Below are 22,274 nucleotides of genomic sequence, written 5' to 3'. Positions count from 1 at the left end.
ATATATTATATATATTATATATATGAATATATGAAAAATATATCAAAAATGCATGTGGGTACTCAAATGAAAGCTCTTGATGAGTGTAACTCCAAAATGAGCTTATATCTTTAAAAACGTTAATATTCAAGTCACGACAGTCACATAGTGACTGCAAATTTGATAGTATAGATTAATTAATATTGATTAAAATATTTCAGCACATAATGCGCCAGGGGTGATGGAGACAGTGGGCAAGCAAGTCCAGGTAGTGAGTGGACTAGGGGTGGGAGGTCCAGTTGGCGGAGATTTGCACCATCATCACCACCCCCATCCTCACGGGGGTCATGGACACTCTTTAGTCGGCGGCTCGGCAACCCCCACGAGAATTCAGGCTCAAAGTCACCAGGGCCAGCCGCCTCCGCCTTCTCACAACCAGCATTTACCTGCAAGATCAACTCCCGTGCAGCTCCACCGGTAAATAAAAATTTCTTTTCTGCAAATTAAATTTTTATTTTACTTCAGGTATCAATCCTGCTGACGTAAATTACGCATATAATTTTAATTATAATTATACTCACTTATAAAACAACAACAATGTCTCAGTTAGACTTCCGTGGCGTGATTGCTTTAGCTTTCCGGCGGCTTTAGGATTTCCTGGGAACATTGCGTCACTAAATTAATATCCCTGTAGATTTTTTATTGCCGTGAATTGTCGGTTCAACTACCGATGGAATGTAACTTTATTCTATTCTATTCTATTGGATATTATTGCTGCACCAGGTCGCGTGTTCATCAATATCAATATCAACGTCCACATTCACATCAATAACAACGTGCTTCCATTCTGAAAAGCACTCGTGAGAAATCAATCTTCTTAATTGAACTACATTTTTGTTAGCTCGAACTCTATTCTACTAAAGTCGTTTCTCAACCTCTAGTTTTCTGTTTTATTCACCTATGCACTTTCCTAAAGACTTTCAAGTACTCTTGCTTAATATCTGCGCTGAAACAAAAAATTCATTATATTATATAAAATATATATTAAAACCAAGTCTGACAATTTTTAACTAATTAATTAAAATTAAAAAATATTTCTTCTAATTTAAAAATTTAAAAATCTAATTTAAAAATTTGCATACTTATCAAGGATTAATGATAAATTATTTATTTATTAATTTTATTCTGAAATCCTAATTAAAATGAAAAATGTATAAAAAAAAATGATTAATTTTACGTCAAACATCAATTATTCATAAAATGACAGTAGATATATTTTTCTTTTAATTTAATTATTAATATCTAGCATTTTTTTTTTTTTTTTTTAATATACTAAAAAAAAACTTGAGAATAATTTATAGTTTAAATACATGAAAATTGTTAATAAAAAAATTAATTTTATTATAAAAAATCGTAGGGTGCTTTTTTAAGATATTTTTTTTTTTATAAATAACTAGCAACCTTGCAGTTAAATTGCACGGTACTTTCTTAAATATTGGAGCTTTTAAATATATAAGCTCGTCCTGAGGTTACACTCATCAAGAGCTTTCATTTGAGTACCCACATGTATTTTTGATATATTTTTCATATATACATATATATAATATATATAAATATATGAAATATATATGAAAAATTGATGTGGGTACTCTAATGAAAGGTCTTGACGAGTATAACATCGGGATGAGCTTATATCTTTAAAAATATCTATAGTTCACAAGTTACAAGTTAAAAACAAAATTTTTTTTATTAATCAATTTTATTTAAAATTATTCTCCACTTTTTAGTTCGGTTTTCTATTAAACTTTAAAAATAATTTACATGTTAAAAAATTCCTTAAAATTATCAACAATCTTATAATCTAAAAATGAGCCTTGTAGTTTATTCAAAAGTAAAGACAACTAAATAAAATAAATAAATTAGATATTTAAAATCTAGCCGAGTCGACGACCGGGTTTGCGAAATTGAAGCATTATGGTCATGGCCACGGTCTCTCAATCTCAATCTCCGGTTTTTGGAAGCCTTCAGCAGCGCACTATTGTGAAACTTCCTTCACTATTTTATCATTCATCATCCATCATACATTTTTCAGATAGAGATTTTAAACATATATAATGTATGATAGAATAATAGAATGTAGTTCTAACTACTTGACTGAGTTTATACCTGGATTCTGTAGTAGTATATTATGTATTATACTGTACATAGTGAATTTAGTATTTTATAGCTGCAAAGGCTGTTGATTCACACAAAATTCCAGTAAACATGAGTACCGTTAGTTCCATTCGAGAAAAGAATGTTTTTTTTTTGCTCTCACTGGTACTCTGTAAAATTTCTTTGGGCTTAGCAAGTAAAATGTATCCAGACGATAGCGTTGCCACATTTATACTTTCACAGTATCGTCATTAGAGGAATGGAGCTGAGGTTACTTGTATTTTGTATTACGTACATATGGTACTTTAAAACGTCGATTCTGACCCTCAAGATAATTTACAGACTTGAGACTTAAAACTTATATTCATATATAATAAATAATATATGTTATATATTAAATTTAGAAGTTTACTTTAACTCAAAATGTGCATCTGTATATGTGTGCTTAGACTGTAAATTTAAGTTTAAACTTTAGAGCAAGCTCATTTATTAATAGGGTGGCCAACTCCAATTTTGCTGCTCGCTATTATTATAATTTTTTTTGATAAATTTTCGTGTCAAGTTATAAGTACATTTATCATTATTATTATTATATAAAATGTTCATATTTGAAATTTTAATTAAATTATGGTAAAGAAAAATATTTACAATATAATTTTTATATTTTAATTTTTGAAAGTGTAAAAATTATTTGATAATTTTATATAAACTTATAATGACACTGAAGTTAGCAGACGTCAAAAAATTTTTGATTTTTTTTATTAATTAAATTACAACTAAAAAGATATTTATAAAAAATTGCACTTATAGTTTTTCAAGCTTTTTACATGTGACATTTATTTTTAAATTGCTTAATTGAAATTTTTTCAACAAAAAATTTCTAAAAATTTTTAAATGTCGGCTAACTTCATTTTCATAACTTATAAATAATTTATTTGCTATAAAATTAATTACACTCTAAAATTGTTTATTATTTTTAATAAAAAATTGAAATATTTACAGAAGTAAAATTTTAAAACTTAGAAAAAAAAATTTAATTACAAATTCACATTTGTTATAAAAATTACAAAAATTGTCAAATGTCATAAAATAGTTTTTACATAATTTTTCTAATTTTAAAAATTAATAATAATAATAATAATAATAATTCAATGTCAAATAAAAATGAAAAAAAAAAAAAAAAAAAAAAAAAAAAATTAAAATACCGTGAAACATTTTTTTTTTTTTTTAAGGATTTAAATTCATTGAATGTTTGTCAATGTTTGTCAATGAATAAAATTTATTTATAGATGCACTGAGTAAATAAAAAATTGTGAGAATATTTTTGTAAAATATACATACACTCGATGTTCAGTTAATGTACATATATGTATATAAAATAGGATAGTTAAGAAGGATAGGATGTATCTTAGCATTTAAAAAAAAAAACGAAACAAAGAAAAAGAAGTAAACAGTACTTATACTATGCAGCGGTGGTGTACTGTGTACTGTGTACTCGAGGTCGATGTTTCTCAAACGTATGTTGAGTAGTTGTGTGTTTCACAATTCACAATATACTTGACTTGGAAGTAGTTGGCTAGCGAGTCTCCGCACGCGGGGGAGGGAGGAGGTAACCAAAGCTAAAGAGCAAAGTCGCGCATGTGCCATGACTTGATTGCTAGCTCTCAGCTACCTGTCGATTCTAACCTTTAACGTCAATGGACACGTTCTTTAACCTCACGTGCGTTTTATTAGTGATCCCAAAACACTAAATATCATTTTTCTATCCTCATTTACATTTTTGTATCATCACACACATATTTATTCATATTATATATATATATATATATATATATATATATATATATATATATATATTGTATTGAATTATAATTCAATCAAGTAATCAGTACACAACAGCACTTGCTGGTGTGATATGTTCAATACTGTGAAGCTTGTTATGTTATGAAACAACTTCAGGCCTTTTACAAAAATTATTTCTAAATGTGCTCCCTTCACTTTAACATCAACATCTTTTGGCGCATTGGAGTTTATTACCCTAATGAAGTAAGTTTTATTCGATGATAATCAAATTAAAAGACATTTGATTGGTTTTAGAATTTTTTTTTTTTTTAATATATAAATTATTGTAAAAAAATTCCATGTGTAGAATTTCTATAAAAATAATACTGAAGTTTACAGACATTAGAAATTTTTTTTATAATTTTATAATAATGCAATTATTGTGAAAAAAAATTTTATTAATTTTATCAAGGGCCAGTTTTTTAATCTGAAATAAAATTTTACCCACTTAGTGAAAAATTTTTTTAGATAGTAGCTAGTATAATTCATATTACACTGAGTATAATCCAAATTATAATCAGTATAATTAGTTGACATTAAGATCAAATGTCAACTGATTTCAGTATCATGCAAACGAGTAATAACTAATACGTCACACCAATATCGATCTCATTCTCATTAAAATTTTATTTTGTCAATTTCAACAGATGGCTTTCTAAATTTTTTATCTCACCGAGACCGGACCGACACTAGCAATACTATTTTAAAATCACCAGTACCAGAACTAGTTACTTATATTATAATACTATAATAATACTCAAGACGGACAATAAACCAATGGCACAGTTTAACAAAAGGGGTATCGCTCTATACTAATGAAGCGTGACTAGACGATTTATATTTTTTATTTTTTATTATTCTATAACTATTATTACTGACTTTCGATATTCGATATCGTAATATCTCGTTGCTCTAAAAGTTATTTTGTAATTTTAGGGCCTTGGTTCATGTGGAGTCTAGCTTTTTTATCAGATAATATTAAAGAAGAAAAAAAGACTTCAAGTATTATTTTCGCTCATCGAAGTATTCTGAAGTATAAAACTAAAAAATTACAATTTTCTTCATATTATACCCTATAAAAATTTATATTTAGTCTTGAAAGTAAAAAAAAATCAAGCTGGCTCCTTTTGTCAAGGAAGAAAACGAGCATTACTCGTTACTTGATATTCGGCTGGTCTCTATCTAATAAAATGGTCTAAAAGTCTGTCGACGACAATGACAATGATGACGACAATGATGATGATGATGATGATGATGATGATGATAGTTATAGTGACTCTTTTCCTGTATCTGATGCGTATGCTTTACACAGAGTCTTTGTCTCAGGAAGGTAATAGTAGTACTCTAACTCATAATAGTCGTCACATATATAATACATGCATCAGAGTAATGTCGTTGTTATTGATCCCTTTTCCTATTTCAAGTCTCCACCCTCTCTTTTTATCTTTTTATCAATTTATATTGTCTTTCCGTTAATTGTGAACTGACGAATCATCAATCATCGCTAACAACAATCTATAGCTTCTTTATCTTTATTGTTATCGTTATCCATAATTTTATTTTAATTTAAAAAATTATCCATCTATTTCTTCTTTAAAATTTTTCTTCATTTTTATCTAAAGATATTTTGAGAATTATTTTTATATTAATACGTCCGACTCTTGCTCTGGTGCATCTCTTCTCTCAGTATTAATGAATCCTCCAGTCATTTTTATCGATAAATTTTTTCTCGCTTCCGCTGTCTATGTATACGCTTCTTCTCTTCTACAATCTACTCTCTGATATCGTATCACATGTATTGTAATACATCACATGTTATATGTACATGTATGTGTGCATGCACAAGTCAAGGGTCGCTCTTGCTCTTCTTTTCTATTTGGTCTGTGTTGTAAAAGAAGAAGAAGAAGAAGAAGACATGCCGAGTTAGCGGGGTGGGATATGTTCGCGAAAAGATCGGAGGGGGTCACCGACCGTTACGTCATCAGCGACATCCAACCGGGCGGTCGTCATCAACTTTTGTCTACCAAGACATTACTATATGTATCTTCTTTTATTCTGCTATCGCTTCATATTAGTTTCATTAATTATTTTTTATCTTTTCGATTTGCTGATAAAATTTTTTTTTTTTTATTTTTAGCTTTTATGTCATCCGGTTAACGTTTTTATTAAATCCTTGGAATAAATATTTAAAGATTATTATTTATTCAGGAAGAAATCCTGAATATTAATAATTTGACTAATTTTATATATCTAAAGGACAAAATTGTTTTTTTTTTTTTATTATTAAATTTACTGTAAAAATTTATGTGTAAAGTTTTGATTGTGTTTTTCTGAGCAATTTCTCAGGGAAATAAAAAATAATTGGTATAAAGCATTGTACAAATAATAATATTCTATATAACAGGATTGTAACATGTACAATGCATGCCAATTATATTTTGAAATTAAATATTTAAATTAGTACATGTGTCAAGATGATAATGTTATATTTAATTGGAAGTCAAACAAAAAAGTAAAGTATAAATTTGAACAATAATTGTAAATTTGGATTAAATTAATTTCATTTTTATTTTTTAATTTATTTTTTTTAACATACAAACTGTTATAATGGTTCTCAATTTTTATGAAAGAATTAAAATTTTGTCCTTTAGTTTATTATGTTGATATTTAAATTGATAATTGTGGTAATTATTTAGATTCACGGTCATATTTTTTTTTGTATGAAAAAAAAATTAAAAACTGATATTTAATGATAATTTTTTTCAAAACTTTCAATTTAGAAAATTTTTTTTTAATTATTTAATCTAATAATAAAGAAATGACCTTGTATCTTAAAGATATAAGCTCATTTTGGAGTTACACTCATCGAGACCTTTCATTTGAGTACCCACATCAATTTTTCATATATTTATGTATATTATGTATATGTATATATGAAAAATATATGAAAAATGCATGTGGGTACTCAAATGAAAACTCTTGATGAGTATAACATCAGGATGAGCTTAAATCTTTTAAAAGATCAATAGTTAAGAAAATACAGTGCAATTTAACAAAAGTCATTACTTAAAAAAAAAAAAAAAAAAAAAAAATCTATAATTACCCAAAAATAAACTCTAAATATATTTTTTATATATTTAAATTTGATAGCCGGTAAAACTAAACAATTGCTAAAATAAAATTTAAAAGCATTAAAAAATTCCTGGAAGAAATAAAAATTTAACGATCAACTGATGAAAAATAAAATTTATCAAATGTTGAATAATAAAAACTTTAATTTAACATAAATAAATATAAAAACGTTTTATTAAGAGATTAACGTTTGAACTTGATAAATATTTACAAAACTTTAAAATATTTCGTTCAAGGATAAAGTTGTTACCCAGTACAGGCCCTCGTTTAAAGTACAAAGTTTGGTAATTGGTATTGCAAGTACGAATGTAGGGATAATAATAAAATACTTGTAAGGAATGATAACGAGTTGGCAATAAAGTAAAATTGGATGGCAACGCCGCTAATCCATCATTCTGAGTTTCGTGATCGGTACATCGACCTTTCCGTGGAATTTCCCGGATAGCTGATGGGTTTTCAAGACGAAGACGGGTTTCGATTATCGATTGTCGCTCGTATGACAGGTGCGGGCTCTTCAATCACATTCTTCCTACGTATACACACCAGAACAACCGTCGCAAAAGCTGAAAAGCAGGTGTTGCCTCTAAAAACTATCGCATACGTACATTTATTATTATTATTCATTTTATTTTAATCCTTGGTGAGATATCTGCGCATTATATGTCTAATTATTCATCTTTTTAATTAACCTCCGGCTCTTGGAGTAAAAATTAATTGTCTAATTAATTTTAACAACAATCAACCTCTACTTGATGAATTAAATTATTCAGAATATTTAAAATTAATCATAATAATAAAACATCGTCATATTATTGGAAAATATTAAATAATTTTTATCCTCAAATATTTTAAGATTATTATTAATGTTTGTGATGAAGAAAAATTTTATTTTAAATTTAATAAATTTTATAATTTTATGTAGGACACTTTGCATATAAATTGCATACATATCATTTGAAATTATAATTTTTAACGCTGAAAAAATATCAAAATATACACTTTTTTAATATATTGAGAATAATAATAATTTGAATAAATTATTTAATAATAAATAATAATATTTATCGAGTGAATTTTTTTAAAAATCATTTATTTTCAAGAAGAAAAAGTTTCATTTTTATTAATACAAATTATAGATATTCATATCTGGAATTATTATTTAAAAATTTATAAACTTTAGTCGGAATTTCTTCTAAGAAGAAATAAAAAAAAATTTTTAAATTCAGTTTCAAGTAAAATTTTTCCTATAAAAAATATTAAGATTAATTTTTAAGGAAAACTAGTCGAAATATTTTTTGAGAAGAAATAGAAAAAAATTCTAAGAAGAAATAATTTTTTAATTCAATTTTAAGTAAAATTTTTCTTAGAAAAACTATAAATATTAATTAAAAAAAAATCTAGATAAAATTTTTTCTGAGAAGGAATGAAAAAAAAATTTTAAGAAGAAATAATTTTCAAATTCAATTTTAAGTAAAATTTTTCTTAGAAAATCTGTAAATATTAATTAAAAAAAAAAAAAAAAAAAAAAATGAAAAAAAATTCTTCTGAAAAAAAAAAAAAAAAAATTTACCTACAAAAAAAAAAAAAAAAAAAAAAAAAAAAAAAAAAAAAAAAAAAAAAAAAAAAAAAAAAAAAAAACGGCATTGATGATGACGTAGCAGCAGTATATAGCTCGTAATTTTGTTGAAAGAATGAGCAGAGCTCGATATAATAGAGAAAAGCAACATAATAGCCCATAGCATTGGCAATTCCATATATAATATCCATATGCTGGTTGCTGTTGCTGGTCGGATTGATGAACACGAATACGAATAGATCGAGGAACGCTTACCAGGTCTAGAGAAGTAGAGAGGGCACGGCAGCAACGCAGTAAATTAACTATAACTATAGCTACACCCGGGATGTGGCAACGCTGCAGTCTAACGGACATGCTACATGCTTTACTTAGCACTGTGCTTGCGTTTGCATTCACGATTTGACGCCTGCGTCGTCCCTGGAGTAGCGGTCGCGCAGTCATCTTGGCCACGTGCCTCGAACTGGCGCTACTTTTTGACGCATATGCGCGCGCACCGGGAGCCATGTTGTCTTCCCGCGGACCAATCGCCGGTTCTCAGTTATTAGATTCCTCTGCGCATCCTCGAGCCCCTCCAGATGTTACTTTTTTCCCACTGATTGGCTCTAAACTTTGTGCTGTGCCCAGCTGTAGCTCTACTCTATCCATCGACTAGACTTGGAACTTGGACTGTCCACCGTATTCATGCCATATTCATCCACGGAAGAGGAGAGGATGCACTAGATCTAGCTGCTGGAGGTTACGTCCTCATCATCTATCATCCGGGGTTCATCTTCATGTCACATCTAGGGCTCCACTCTGTAAAAAAAAAAAGAAACCTTACTGGGAAGACTATTGGGTGGGGTGCTTCTGGTTGATCTTTTGCTATTTCTTCCGTAAATTTCATCTTTGTTGGTTTCTTTTAAAATTTTTCCTTATTGTGAAGATTTTTGGTTGATCTTTTTCTATTTCTTCTCTAAGAGTAATGAATATCAATTTTCATCTTTTGAAAATTATTGAGTAATTTCTAGTTAATATTTTTCTATTTCTTCCCTACAATTTTCAATTATAGATTGTTATATTTGTTGGTGTCTTCTATAAAAATTTTCAATTTTTACAACCTTGGGAATAAATAGACCTTATTGTCAAGATTATTTATGAATAAATAAATAAATAAAAAAAGATCATTGGGTCATTTTTGGTTGATCTTTGATTATTTATTCTTCCATATAAATTACAATTTTTAATTTTCATTTTTGTTGGTGTCTTTTAAAAATTTTTTAACTTTTCTAACCTTGAAAGGAAACGACTACTTTCAGTATTATTGAGTCACTTCAGTTGATCTTTTACTATCTTTTCTATATAAATTACAACAATTAATTGTCATCTTTTAAACTTTTTTAATCTTGAAATAAACCGACCTCACTGTGAAAATTATTGTATAATTTTTTTGTTAATATTTTTCTATTTCTTCTTTCATAAAAATCACAACCATTAATTTTAATTTTTGTTGGTGTTTTTAAAAAATTTTCCAACAACTTAAACCATAAAATGAAGAAACCTCAATTTCTTCCCACTTTATTAATACTTAATAAAGAATAAAAAAAATCCATCGTTAAATTTATTTTAATTTTCTTCCTCCGTCGCTTTCATTATTTCTTCTTTCATTTTATCTGGTTTCAACGACAATATTATATATATATATATATATATATATATATATATATATATATCTCTGGTGTATCCTAAAAAAACAAAGCCCTAGAAATGCTTTTCAGCAAAAGCTTCGATAATAATCCGTATCTTTTCTTCTTTATACTCTCGAATATAATGGACAATTTTTAAATAAAACCTCATTTGTGCTTTGCGAAAAATTGTTTTTTTTTTTAAGCTTCAGAGATGGAAATTAAAAGTAAAACTTTTTACGGAATCCATTTTATCACAATCGAGATTTATATTTATATATATATTCTTTTGTAGTAGTCAAATTTTCCAATTTGAATTTTAAATTAAAAAAATTTTTGTCGACTTGAAAATTTAAATTTAATGAAGATTAAATTAATTTCAATTTATTATTTTGATATTAATATCATCTGAATCTTCAAATTAATTAAAACTGAGTACATTTCTATCTACAATATTAAGATGCCGTCTTCAAAAATGTAAAAAACGATTTCTCAACTAGTCAGTTGGTATTTTATAAAATATTTTATAAAACCGGGTTTTATTGGTCAGGTCGACAGTTCACTTAAATATTAAATTTATTCAATATCTACACACACACACACACACACACACACACACACACACACACACACACACACACACACACACACACACACACACACACACACACACACACACACACACACACATGTAATGTTTTAATAATAAGCCCCTCTGTTCTGTTCTGTCTATCATTGAATTAAATTTTACACATATGTACTATATCTTCCACAATAATGTAGGTATATTATGAAAGGTTATTTTGGAGTATTAATCAAACTTTCCCGCTACACCCACCGATGAATGTTAACATATAATAGCGTACAGACCGGTAATAAGCTCGTTTCTTTTAACAACCAAACTTGCCTATTTTATTTAACATTTCTTCACCTAATTTATACAATCTAATTGAAAATCATAATCACAATAGTAAAAAAAAATTTCAATAGTTTTTTTTTTTTTTAAATATTTAAAATTATTTAAAATTTTGTATTTTAATGAATTTTTCTATTTTTATGATAAAAAATATTTAAACTTAAAAAAAAAAAAAAAAAAAAAATTTGGAGAAAATTTAAATTTTGCAAGAAATTCAAATTTTCAATAATAATTTTTTTTTTAGTTTTTACTTTATGAAAAATCAAATTTTGCAATAAATGTTATTAATTTTAATTAAAAATATTTTCAAATCCACATTTTATAATATTAAAATTTTTTAAACGTGATTAAGATTTAAAAATAAAAAAATAACATTTTTGTAGATCAATTTTAGGATTTTTCTAGCGTAATTAAATAAAACAAAGGCGAGATTAATGTCACGGATAGGTAGCAAATAAATAATGAATCCTGAATAAAACATCTCCGTTATCCTGACGTTTAATTACAGACTTAGGATGTCGAGGAGATAATTGACGGATTAGTTTAGAGTTAAATAAATAAAAAATGAATTTTTGTAAGTGTGTGTCTACCGCCAAAATTAACCGTGCATTGTTTCTGGGATCGTTGACCTTTGCAAGAATATATTTAACTTTCTAATCACAGGTGCTTTGCATGTGTCTAATTAACATCATCCTGATGCTTTATTTAAATTTATTTTGAGTTGAGAGACTATCAGGGTCTATATTTTATATTTTATATTATTATTATTATATAATCTTGATTTGTTAATCAATTTTATTATTTTATTATTTTATTTTTATATTGCTGTTCTACGAATATAATATTCGTTTTATATAGGGGCGTGGTGCGACCTTAGTATAAAGGTCACGCATCGCGAACACCTAAAAAAGACTGTACTAGGACAAAATATATTTAGTCAATAAGCTGGTGGAATATCATTCACTAAAACATGAATGAAAGTTGCTTGTATAATATATTATATACTTTCTGGGTTTTTTTTTTTTTTTTTTTACTGATCGAAAGATTTATTAATTGTTCATAAATTAATTAATTTATTAAATTTAAAAAAATATTTAATAAATTTTTTTTGAGAAGAAATATTTAAATTATTAACAATTTAAAAAATTATTTTTAATATTAAAAGTCTTAATAATTTATTTTATTTCTAATATTTTTTTTTTATAAAAAAAAATATTGATTAAAATATAAAAAGTGTTTAAATAAAATTTTTTCTCACTTTTAATTTAAATTAATATAATAATTTTTTAATTATTAATAAATATTTATTAAAAATTAATAAAGCTTTTTAAATATTAATAAATCCTTTTATCAATAAACTATAATTATTATTAAATTTTAATTAAAAATAAATGAAATTAAATCAATATTAATAATAATTAAAACCAGCAAATTTTAAATAATCTATCAAACGAATTAAAATTATCCAAAAAATAATCCAAAGAATGAAGTAATTAAAACATTCCCTAGCCTTCAATAATGATAATAAATTATTAATAATTGAAAGTGAAATGAATAACACGATTAATTATTCTGGAATTGTTACAGGCCTACCCAGAATTACATAAACATCAAGAGCAGCAGTCCGGTGTCACCCCGAACAGTAGGCGGCGGTTACGGCGGCCAGGGTGCACCAAGTACACCATCGTCTGGAGGGGCAGTGGGTCCACCCGGGAGCGGAAGTGTTTCTGGCGTAACAGGGGTAGTCACCGGTTCTCCCGGCAGTAATTACGTCACCGTGCCAGTGCCCAGCACTCTTCGCTATGTACACTCTTATCCGCCTCCACCACCGCCACCGGCACCGTCTGCTCCTGTCAATCAGACGCCACCTCCACCAGGAGCCGCGGCTTACACCAGAGATCCCTATAGAAATACTACCCCCAATGTACGTATATTCATTTATAAATAATACATAAATATACTAGATACTAGAATATCATATTTCTTCCTCCCCCTTCATTATTCAATAATAACAATAATAATGTTATTATGCGTATGATACTAAGAATTAAGTTTGAATCACTGAATTTTTATTTTATAAAAAGTAGCAACCTTTTAGCAATCACTGTGTGACTCTATTAATTTGTCAACTATAAAAAATTGAATTAAATTGCTGTGTATTTTTTTAAATATTGACGTTTTTAGAGATATAAGCTCATCCTGATGTTACAATCATCAAGAGCTTTCAATCATCAATTTTTCATATATTTTATATATATTATATATGTATATATGAAAAATATATCAAAAATGCATGTGGGTATTCAAATGAAAGCTCTTGATGAGTGTAACATCAGGATGAGCTTATATCTTTAAAAATGTCAATAGTTCACAAGTTACAACTAAATGACACTTAATTTTTTTTTACTTCATTTTTATTAATTATTTATATAGCTCAATCAAACAAAATTTTTAAGCCTTGTTTGGGAAATGAATTAGTCAGTACCACTCATTCTCCGCCTCCCTATTAATCAAATTTAATTGTAACTTTATGTTAATTTTAATCCCATTAAAATGCAATTATTGATGAGGATACTTTAGTTCGTTTCATTGTCGACTCAATAGTAATTATTCTGTTTCACTTTTTCAGATTAACGAGGTCCGATCGTTGCTGTTAGTGAAAAATACAATTAATTAGGTTATATATCATTAAAATTCACTCTTTTTTTAGAATACCCAGCAGCGATTGGACTTGTGTTAATCATAAAATGTAAAATATAAACTATAATTAACGGTAATTTTTTTTAGATATTTATAAATGAAGGAGAATGTGCTTGAATGACCGCAAAGAAAATAAAAACCAGCGACAATAGTGCGTAGACGAGTGGTTGCCGTTGATAGATTTAGACACGAGTTTTCGATAAAAAGGCGTGGGCGATTCGCGTGGGCGAGCACGGGTGAAAGTTGTATTTTCTTGGCGGCTGGTATCCATCTCTATCCCTCATACTCGGTCTATTCCACTTGGTCTGATTGTTGTTGCGGCTTCCTCTCCCCTCCATTGATCGCCAGTGGTTTTTAGTCGCGCAAACTCTACTGGAATCCACACCGATGCACCCAGGCAATTTTCTGCCTAAAAAAAGTCTAATCTGGTCAAACATTTTTTTTTTTTTTTAAGATTATTTACATGTATCCCGTTACGTCTAGTAGCTTAATTTACTAGTTTTTAAAAATTTTTTGTATTAAAAAATGAAAATATTTTAGAATTATCTCCTGATTAATGAAATTGTAGCTCAAGATTGAATGAACAAAATTTTTTATTAAAATTGATAAATATTTTAAAAATTTTAAAGAAGAAATTTTTTAAATTTTTATTCAAAAAATTTTTTTTATTTAAAAATAAAAATATCAAAAAAACTTATTGCTTAATTTAAATTTATATAAAAAGTAACATTGATTTGATTAGATTTTAAAATGAACAAAAAAAATTGAATAAAAATTTTCCAAGAAGAAATTTAAAAATTTTCTGTATTAAAAAGTAAAAATATTTTAGAGGCCTATCGCGTGATTAATGAAATCTCAGTTCACATTTCACACGAAAAGTAACATTGAATTATTCCAGTTTATCATTACAGCAGTTTTGTTGAAGCAAATCCTTCTGAGAAAAAAAAAAAAAAAAAAAAGTCTCCGACGATATAATTTGACGGTCGCGTGATAAGAAGAAGTATAAAGTATAGCTTGGTATATCTTGTTTTGCCGATTATTACTCCCGTTTGATCGTTATTCGCGTCTCCTCCTGCTCGTTGTTCCCCAGTCGTCTGATTGAAATAATGCAGCGACGAAAAAAGTTATCTTTCAGAAGCTATAGTTAAAAAAAAAAAAAAAAGTCTTTCTCGTCAGTAATAAAATGAAAGACGATAGAAAGTAATTGAAGCATAATGTATAATGTAGTTTTTTATTTGCAGGCATCTGAGAGGGTGGCAATAAGCGTGGGCAGCAGTCCGGTGTCCCAGGTTGGGGGTATCGGAGGGAATGAATACGCCCTCAATAGTCGGGGCGACCGTCCACGAATATCTCTGCTTCCACCTGCCTCGGGAGCCCCGACGACTCAGCTGACTATCGGCCCTGAGTACATGATCAGCCCGAGGAATAACAACCCGAGAAATTTGATGCCCATGCAACAGACACCTGACCAGTACACCAGCAAGGCCGTCGAAATGGCGACACTTCAGGATGCTCCACCTTTTAAAAAAATTAGACTAGGCCAGTCTCAGTCCCAGCTTATGGCTCAAACTATTCCTGCTGCTGATCCTTGCATCAAGCAAGAACATGTCCAGCTTCCTCAACCGCTCAGGATAGACACTCGGGTGCGTTCTTGATTATATTAATTTTTTTTTCTTCTGTATAATTTTTTAAAAACAAAAATTTAGTAATTTCTTCAATAATCTGATGAAAAAATTAATTTAATTTAAGAAGAATTGTTTTTTAGAGTTTAATTTATAAAAATAACAAAATTTTGTCTGGCAAAAATATTTTTTATGTTAAAAAATTAATTTTTTTTATCAGTTTAGCATGTGAATTATTTATTGTATAATCTATCAATAATGAAAATTAAAACTTTTCCGACTGCAGTAAATTCTGCCAGTCGGTATCTGCAAAACCACCCTCATTATCGATTAACTTTTTACCCTTAGTTCTGTTTTATCTGCGTTGATACCGGTGGTTCGCTACGAACCAGTGGTGGATACTGCAAAAGATATTTTAATGCAATTACTATATGATAACATTATTGTCAGGAGCAGCCTTCGGCAGGAGCGTACACCCCTCAGACGGAAGCGATATCACCGACGTTACCGGAGCCGAGTAATCAAGAGGATGCCCAGTTTCGAAGCACCAAGGACGATTTGCTGCAGCAGATAGCTAAAGTCGATCGTGAGATTTCCAAAAGGGAAATTCAAATCGGGAAGCTAAGGAGGAAGCTGGTTGAGCTTGAAGAAGCTGCTAGCAAACCTTTGGATAGTAGTGGCCTTAAACGGCCGGTTGAGGAACAGTCCCAACCAAAACATCAGTCATTAGCACAAAAAATTTATGCTGAAAATAGAGTAAGTTTATATTTTATTTTTGAGTAACAGTCATCAGCAGTACGGATTTTTTTTTGTTAATTAAAAATTAATCAAAACAAATTAATAATTAGACATTTTCAAAGATACAAGCTCATCCCGATGTTACACTTGTCAAGAGCTTTCATTTGAGTACCCACATGCATTTTTGATATATTTTTCATATATACATATATATAATATATATAAATATATGAAATATATGAAAAATTGATGTGGGTACTCAAATGAAAGGTCTTGATGAGTGTAACATCGGGATGAGCTTATATCTTTAAAAAGAAATGACTAACTCTTAAAAATTACTAAATTTTTCCGTCCAATTAGTAATTTTTTTTTTTTTTTTAATCAGATAAATTTTTATTGCTGATCACTGCTAAGTAATTATCCAATTATACTTAAAATAAAAATATTTAATAAAATTTTCAGAAAAAGGCGGAAGAAGCGCATCGACTGCTAGATAAATTAGGAGCTGAAGTAAGACTGCCGCTGTATAATCAGCCCTCGGATACAAAGATCTACCAAGACAACAAAACCAAGCACCAGTCGTGTATGAAAGCAAGACTAGTAGCGAGGTTACGAAAAGAGCACAGTGAGCGGGCGGCTCTCCAGCTCCAGCAATCGCAAACCTACGCGGTCCTCGTGCAAGAGTGGCACCGTAAAATCGACAGGCTGGAGGCCGCGCAGAAGAGGAAGTCCAAGGAGACCAAGAACCGCGAGTTTTTCGAAAAGGTATTCCCGGAGCTCCGAAAACAGAGGGAGGACAAAGAACGGTTCAACAGGGTTGGTGCGAGAATTAAGAGTGAAGCTGATCTCGAAGAAATAATGGACGGTCTTCAGGAGCAAGAGGTATTACTTTTTATATTTTAATTGTCAACTCTAATTTTTAAATTATTTTATTAAAAAATAATTATTTTTATTTTCTAATAAATAAATTGTCAAGAATAATAAGTAAAGAGCAGCCAGTTGATAACAGCTGGAGTATTATTACCAGTTCAGGCAAAATTTATTTGTTTGTTAAGAATATTTCTATCTCAAGGTGATTAATTGGGAGAAGTGAAGAGAAAGGCACGTTACTGAACTTCTACGCGATAATGTCGTCAATGTATCTTCTGTCCCATTTATCCTGATATCCCTGGTACTTTTTTTTTTTTTTTTTTTTTTTTTTTTAAACTCCTCTATTAATACTTTATCCAACTAATCATCCGCTTTGTTATTTTTTATTTATTTTTTTTTTTCATTAATTCTAACACTCACGGATTAATAGCTTAATTCACTGTAATAACTTTTGCTTAATAATAATAACAAAAATTATTATTATTGCTTCTAAAAATATTTTTGTCCAAACAATAGCTTGTTAACAAAATAATAATGGCTTTTTATTAACTCAGCTTAATACTTTACTATTTAATTTTATAATTAATTAATCCACCGTGTGAAGTGTTTTGCTTACTTAACCAGAATATTTTTTAACTTTAAATTAACTACTACATAAAAGCTTTTATTGATAAAAAAAAAAAAAAAAAAAAAAAAAAAAATTGCAATTAGTGAAATAAAAATTTAAAAAATAAAAAAAAAAAAATTATTGACTCCGGACAAAGTCCAGAGCATTGATTTTTTTCACTGGTCTTCTACTAATCTATGGATCAGACGGCGGATAGCCCTACGCAACTGGATTGTCATGGAGTTGGATGGACTCATAACGAAATAATTTTTTTTTATAAAATTATTATTAATAATAATTATAATTAGAAAAAAAAGATTCAGTGCAATTTTCAGTAGTTTCTTTAAAATCAAAGTCGCGATTTTTATTTATTTTTCTCTTAGTTGACTATTTAGATTATTATTTCGTTCTGTTGACAATTATTCTAACTTGCGGATGCTTCATGGAAGATTCTTTATCTATTACTGATTTCCCAGGAAGAAGTATCAGCCGAGTTAAAAAATGCCATTATTGCCCGTCAGGTTAGTAACGTGCTATTCTTCTTTTCACTAAAATATCATCTTTCTTCTGTTATGGCAAATAGCAGTCCTTAAAAAAAAAAAAAAAAAAAAAAAAAATTAATTAATTAATTAATTTAAAAAAAAAAATTAATTATTTTTCTCTTGTGAAATTAAAAATAATTATTTTTTATTTATGGGAACGTCCAAGTTAAATTTTAGACCAAGTAAATATGAGGGGCATCATTTAACACCATTATAAGTACCGGTAAGCAATTATTATTAATGTTTGGTTGAAAATGGGTACTTACAGATGGAGGATAAGAAGATGCGCTCGTATGCTGTTATACCGCCTCTATTGCTGGACAAGAAGCAACGGAGAATAGCTTTTCAAAATCGTAATGGGCTGCTTCAGCCGGAAGAACTTGAGGCACTTCACAGCGAACGGAAGCTAATAAACGTCTGGAGTCCTGAAGAGCATGAACTCTTTAAAGAAAAATATCTCCAACATCCCAAGAACTTTGGAGCGATAGCTCAATCTCTTGAACATAAATCTGTTGCAGACTGTGTGCATCATTACTACCTCACTAAAAAAGCTGAAAACTATAAACAGTTGTTGCGGAAATCGCGACAGCGGACACGTAGTTCAAGAAATAATCCTAACAATAAGGTAATTTTTATAATCATTAGAGTGGAGCAAAAAAAAAATTTCTTTGCTTCATATTTTAAAGATACTTGATTTAATTTTTTGGTTTTAATGAAAAAAAATTTTTTTTTTTCGGCTAAGATTATTTTAAAATATCTAAGAATTGAAAAATATGATCATTTTCAATTTAAAATAGCAATACAGGTTTGAAAAAAATTTTTTTACAGTCGTTTTAAGATTTTTTTTTTTTTTTTTAATTAAATTATTCATATTATTAAGGGAATATAAGCAAAATTTTGTGGCCAGTGTATTTATATAATAAAATGGGTTTTTATGGTTAAATTTTTATACCTCAAAATATTGAGTAAAAAAATTTTTTTACTTATTTTTTGAAGTGGCCCACTTTAATAATCAATTTAATTTTTTGGTTTCAATAGAAAAATTATTTTTCGACTGATTATTAATTATTTTTCAAAAATATGTTAATTTTCAACTTAATTTTCATTAAAATAAAAAAAACAAGCATGTTTTTTTTTTTTTTTATTTATTTAATTTAAAAAATTTTCTTCTAAAACTAAAAAATTAACTTAATTATTTTAAAAATCATTCAGAAAAAATATAAGCCACAAATTTTTTTTTTCGCTCCACTTTAATCAATTTAAATAATAAATTTATCAACAATAATTTCTAAAAATAATTTAATTAAATTACAGGTTAACAATAGTAATTCTAGCATTGGAACGATAGATATATTAACGACAGGAGTAACGACAAGACTGCAGCGTGAGCAGCAACAGAAAACCCAAGAAAATCCCCAGAACGCAGCATCAACGTCAACAACAACTTCGACGACATCAACAACGACAACGACTACCTCTTCAAGTTCCTCGTTGACAAGTACTGCGACAAGTACAACGTCAGCTTCGACGACTGTCAGCTCGTCTCTTCCGACGACAACGAGCTCCACCAGCAGCAGTGGCAGCAGTGGCAGCAGCAGCAGCAGCAGCACCACCACCACCACCACCACCACCACCACTAGCAGCAATACTGGCACCACCTCCTCGACGAGTGATTCCTCAGTCGTCACCACTAGTGTTACGTCCGTCCAGAGTTCCACGACCTCGACCACCAGTGTACTGACGACGAGCTCGTCGACGTCTAGCGCTAAAGACGCGAGAGAAGCCAACAAAGAAAACAAAAACGACACCAAGGATTCGGCGGCCCCCAAGGATACTAAAAAGGAAGCTAAAGAGGAATCTGCTGACGTTACTGCAACCAAGGACTCTAAATTAACGTTAGTATAATTATATCAATTTAACATTAAATATTTTCATTTTCAATTACAATAATTGTTTGCACATCTACCAGAATAATATTATAATAATAAATTCAATTTTATTGATAAAAATGTTCATCCAGACGGAACTAAGTCGGTGTCCAAACATCTTCCTCATATTCGCATGCTCGGCACAGAAGCGATAGCGATATCGCTTCCCTCAAATTTACAAATTAAACCTTCACGTTCGATGGAAAAAATTCAACTTTTTACATTAATGAAAATAAAAAGGATTAATTTAATAATATCGGTTACTCAGGAGCCCTTGCTTTTATTACAACAGAGATGTTATTATAAGTTAATAGAAAAATGATTTTAATGGTAACTCGAATCGAGAGAATCAATCACGAGATCAGTTATTATAAAATAGTAATGCTAATCAATAGAGTTAACTGTTGGCAATGGGGATTGTTTGCACAGCAATCCAATCGTTGTTCATCATCTTAATTGATCCAAGCCTCCCAGATTTCATTGTCGTTCAAGTCACTATATGAATTTAATTAATATCGTATCATATCATATCATATTATACCAAGCCATACAATATCATAGTGCATTCAAAATGCAAACTACCTGTTCTATCTCTCTTTTATTTTTAGCCTCTTTCACTGTAATTATTTCTTCCATCAAATTAAATTGCCAATTAATGTAATTTTGTCGAATCTTAATTCTTTAATTATCAATTCATTTTAATTAGATTATTATTTAGGATTCTCAAATTCAATTGATGAATTTTATGTAAATGAAAATTTTGTTTTATTAAATAATGACTTTTGTTAAATTGCACTGTATTTTTTTAAATATTGACTTTTTTAAAAATTTAAGCTCATCTTGATGTTACACTCATTGAGAGCTTTCATTTGAGTACCCACATGCATTTTTATATATTTTTCATATATACATATACATATATATATAAATATATGTAAAAATTGATGTGGGTACTCAAATGAAAGGTCTTAATGAGTATAACTCCAGGATGAGCTTATATCTTTAAAAATGTCAATAGTTCACGAGATATAAGGTTATTTGTTAATTATGTATCTGTATTACATGAAAATTTTGAATGTAATTTTTTAGTTAAAGGTTTTAAAGTTTAATTTGTAAATTAAAAAATATTTAAATAAATTTTTTGTATTAAATTACTAAATATAATTTTTACATTGAAAAATTTTATATATTATTATTATGAGTTTTACTTGTATATCAATTCTGGTTTTTACAAGGCTGATTGTCACAGCGTCTCCACATATAGTTTTTCTCTCTATTATCATCGTATGATGTTCTTCGCTTTTTTATATTATCAACACAATCTTTTACCTCATCCACTTTTTATTATCAACATAATCCAATTCAATATATTATCTATCCATTTTTTTTATTATCAACATTTTTTTGCACTGTCTTTCAATTATCAACATATTATTCTTGCACATATCTTTTATTATTCTCGATGCGGCTGTGGACCGACTTGTGCTTTCTGTATAAGGGCATTTACCCTATTCCTCACCCGTTTCGGTCGGTTGTTGGAATAGTGGCGATGGGGAAACCACAGAGAAAACCCATGCCAGTACAGTTCGGCTACCGGAGCGACCCCCGACGGTTGGTGTTGGAACTATTCTAACTACCGTCGGGGCTTGAACCCTCGCCTCACGGCATGAGATGTGCCGACCGAACTAATGGGATAATGATTTAGTCCGCTCGGCCATCATGCCGCTTGAAAAATTTTATATATTAAATTATAAAATAAAATATAAATATTTAATTTTAATTTTTTAGATCTGAGAATACAAGTGGATTTACATCATCAACCGGAACTGGTAGTGAAGCGGTAATGCAAACACCAGAGCCTAAAGACAAAAAGAAGTCCGCGAGTACAACAGCAACTAACGCGAGTGCTAGTGCAAACAGATCTAAAGAAAAAAAGAAAGAGAACAACCACGCAACACCTATGGAGACTAGTGATGAGGAGGCTCAAAATATTGAGTCTATCGGTAA

General features: G+C 29.0%; 1 protein-coding gene and 1 long non-coding RNA gene across 12 annotated transcripts in view; one reads left to right on the top strand and one right to left on the bottom strand.

The window, feature by feature from the left end:
* Positions 1 to 22,274, top strand: part of Smr (nuclear receptor corepressor smrter) — a 64,539-nt gene that overhangs the window by 22,841 nt on the left and 19,424 nt on the right. For all 10 annotated transcript variants that reach the window (XM_074252110.1, XM_074252112.1, XM_074252109.1 and 7 more), the window contains 8 exons: positions 201 to 456; positions 12,848 to 13,184; positions 15,202 to 15,603; positions 16,039 to 16,338; positions 16,783 to 17,202; positions 18,608 to 18,964; positions 19,654 to 20,234; positions 22,056 to 22,270. In XM_074252110.1, the coding sequence (XP_074108211.1) occupies positions 201 to 456; positions 12,848 to 13,184; positions 15,202 to 15,603; positions 16,039 to 16,338; positions 16,783 to 17,202; positions 18,608 to 18,964; positions 19,654 to 20,234; positions 22,056 to 22,270 (2,868 nt within the window). The remainder of the gene's footprint in view (positions 1 to 200; positions 457 to 12,847; positions 13,185 to 15,201; positions 15,604 to 16,038; positions 16,339 to 16,782; positions 17,203 to 18,607; positions 18,965 to 19,653; positions 20,235 to 22,055; positions 22,271 to 22,274) is intronic.
* On the bottom strand, positions 336 to 3,890 carry LOC141533308 (uncharacterized). Of its 2 annotated transcripts, none has more exons than XR_012480239.1 (3): positions 3,591 to 3,890; positions 561 to 985; positions 336 to 475 (listed from the first exon to the last, which is right to left on the bottom strand). It is a non-coding gene; the product is annotated as an uncharacterized LOC141533308 (long non-coding RNA). The 2 variants fall into 2 exon arrangements; XR_012480240.1 differs by having other exon boundaries at positions 561 to 980.

The sequence above is a fragment of the Cotesia typhae genome, unplaced genomic scaffold (genome assembly GCF_013202065.1).
Source record: "Cotesia typhae breed Kobodo isofemale line unplaced genomic scaffold, CoteBio_Ctyphae contig_83, whole genome shotgun sequence".
In the NCBI taxonomy this organism is placed as follows: Eukaryota; Metazoa; Arthropoda; class Insecta; order Hymenoptera; family Braconidae; genus Cotesia; species Cotesia typhae.
Note: the sequence above shows the minus strand (reverse complement) of the source record. Positions and strands in the feature narration are given on the sequence as shown.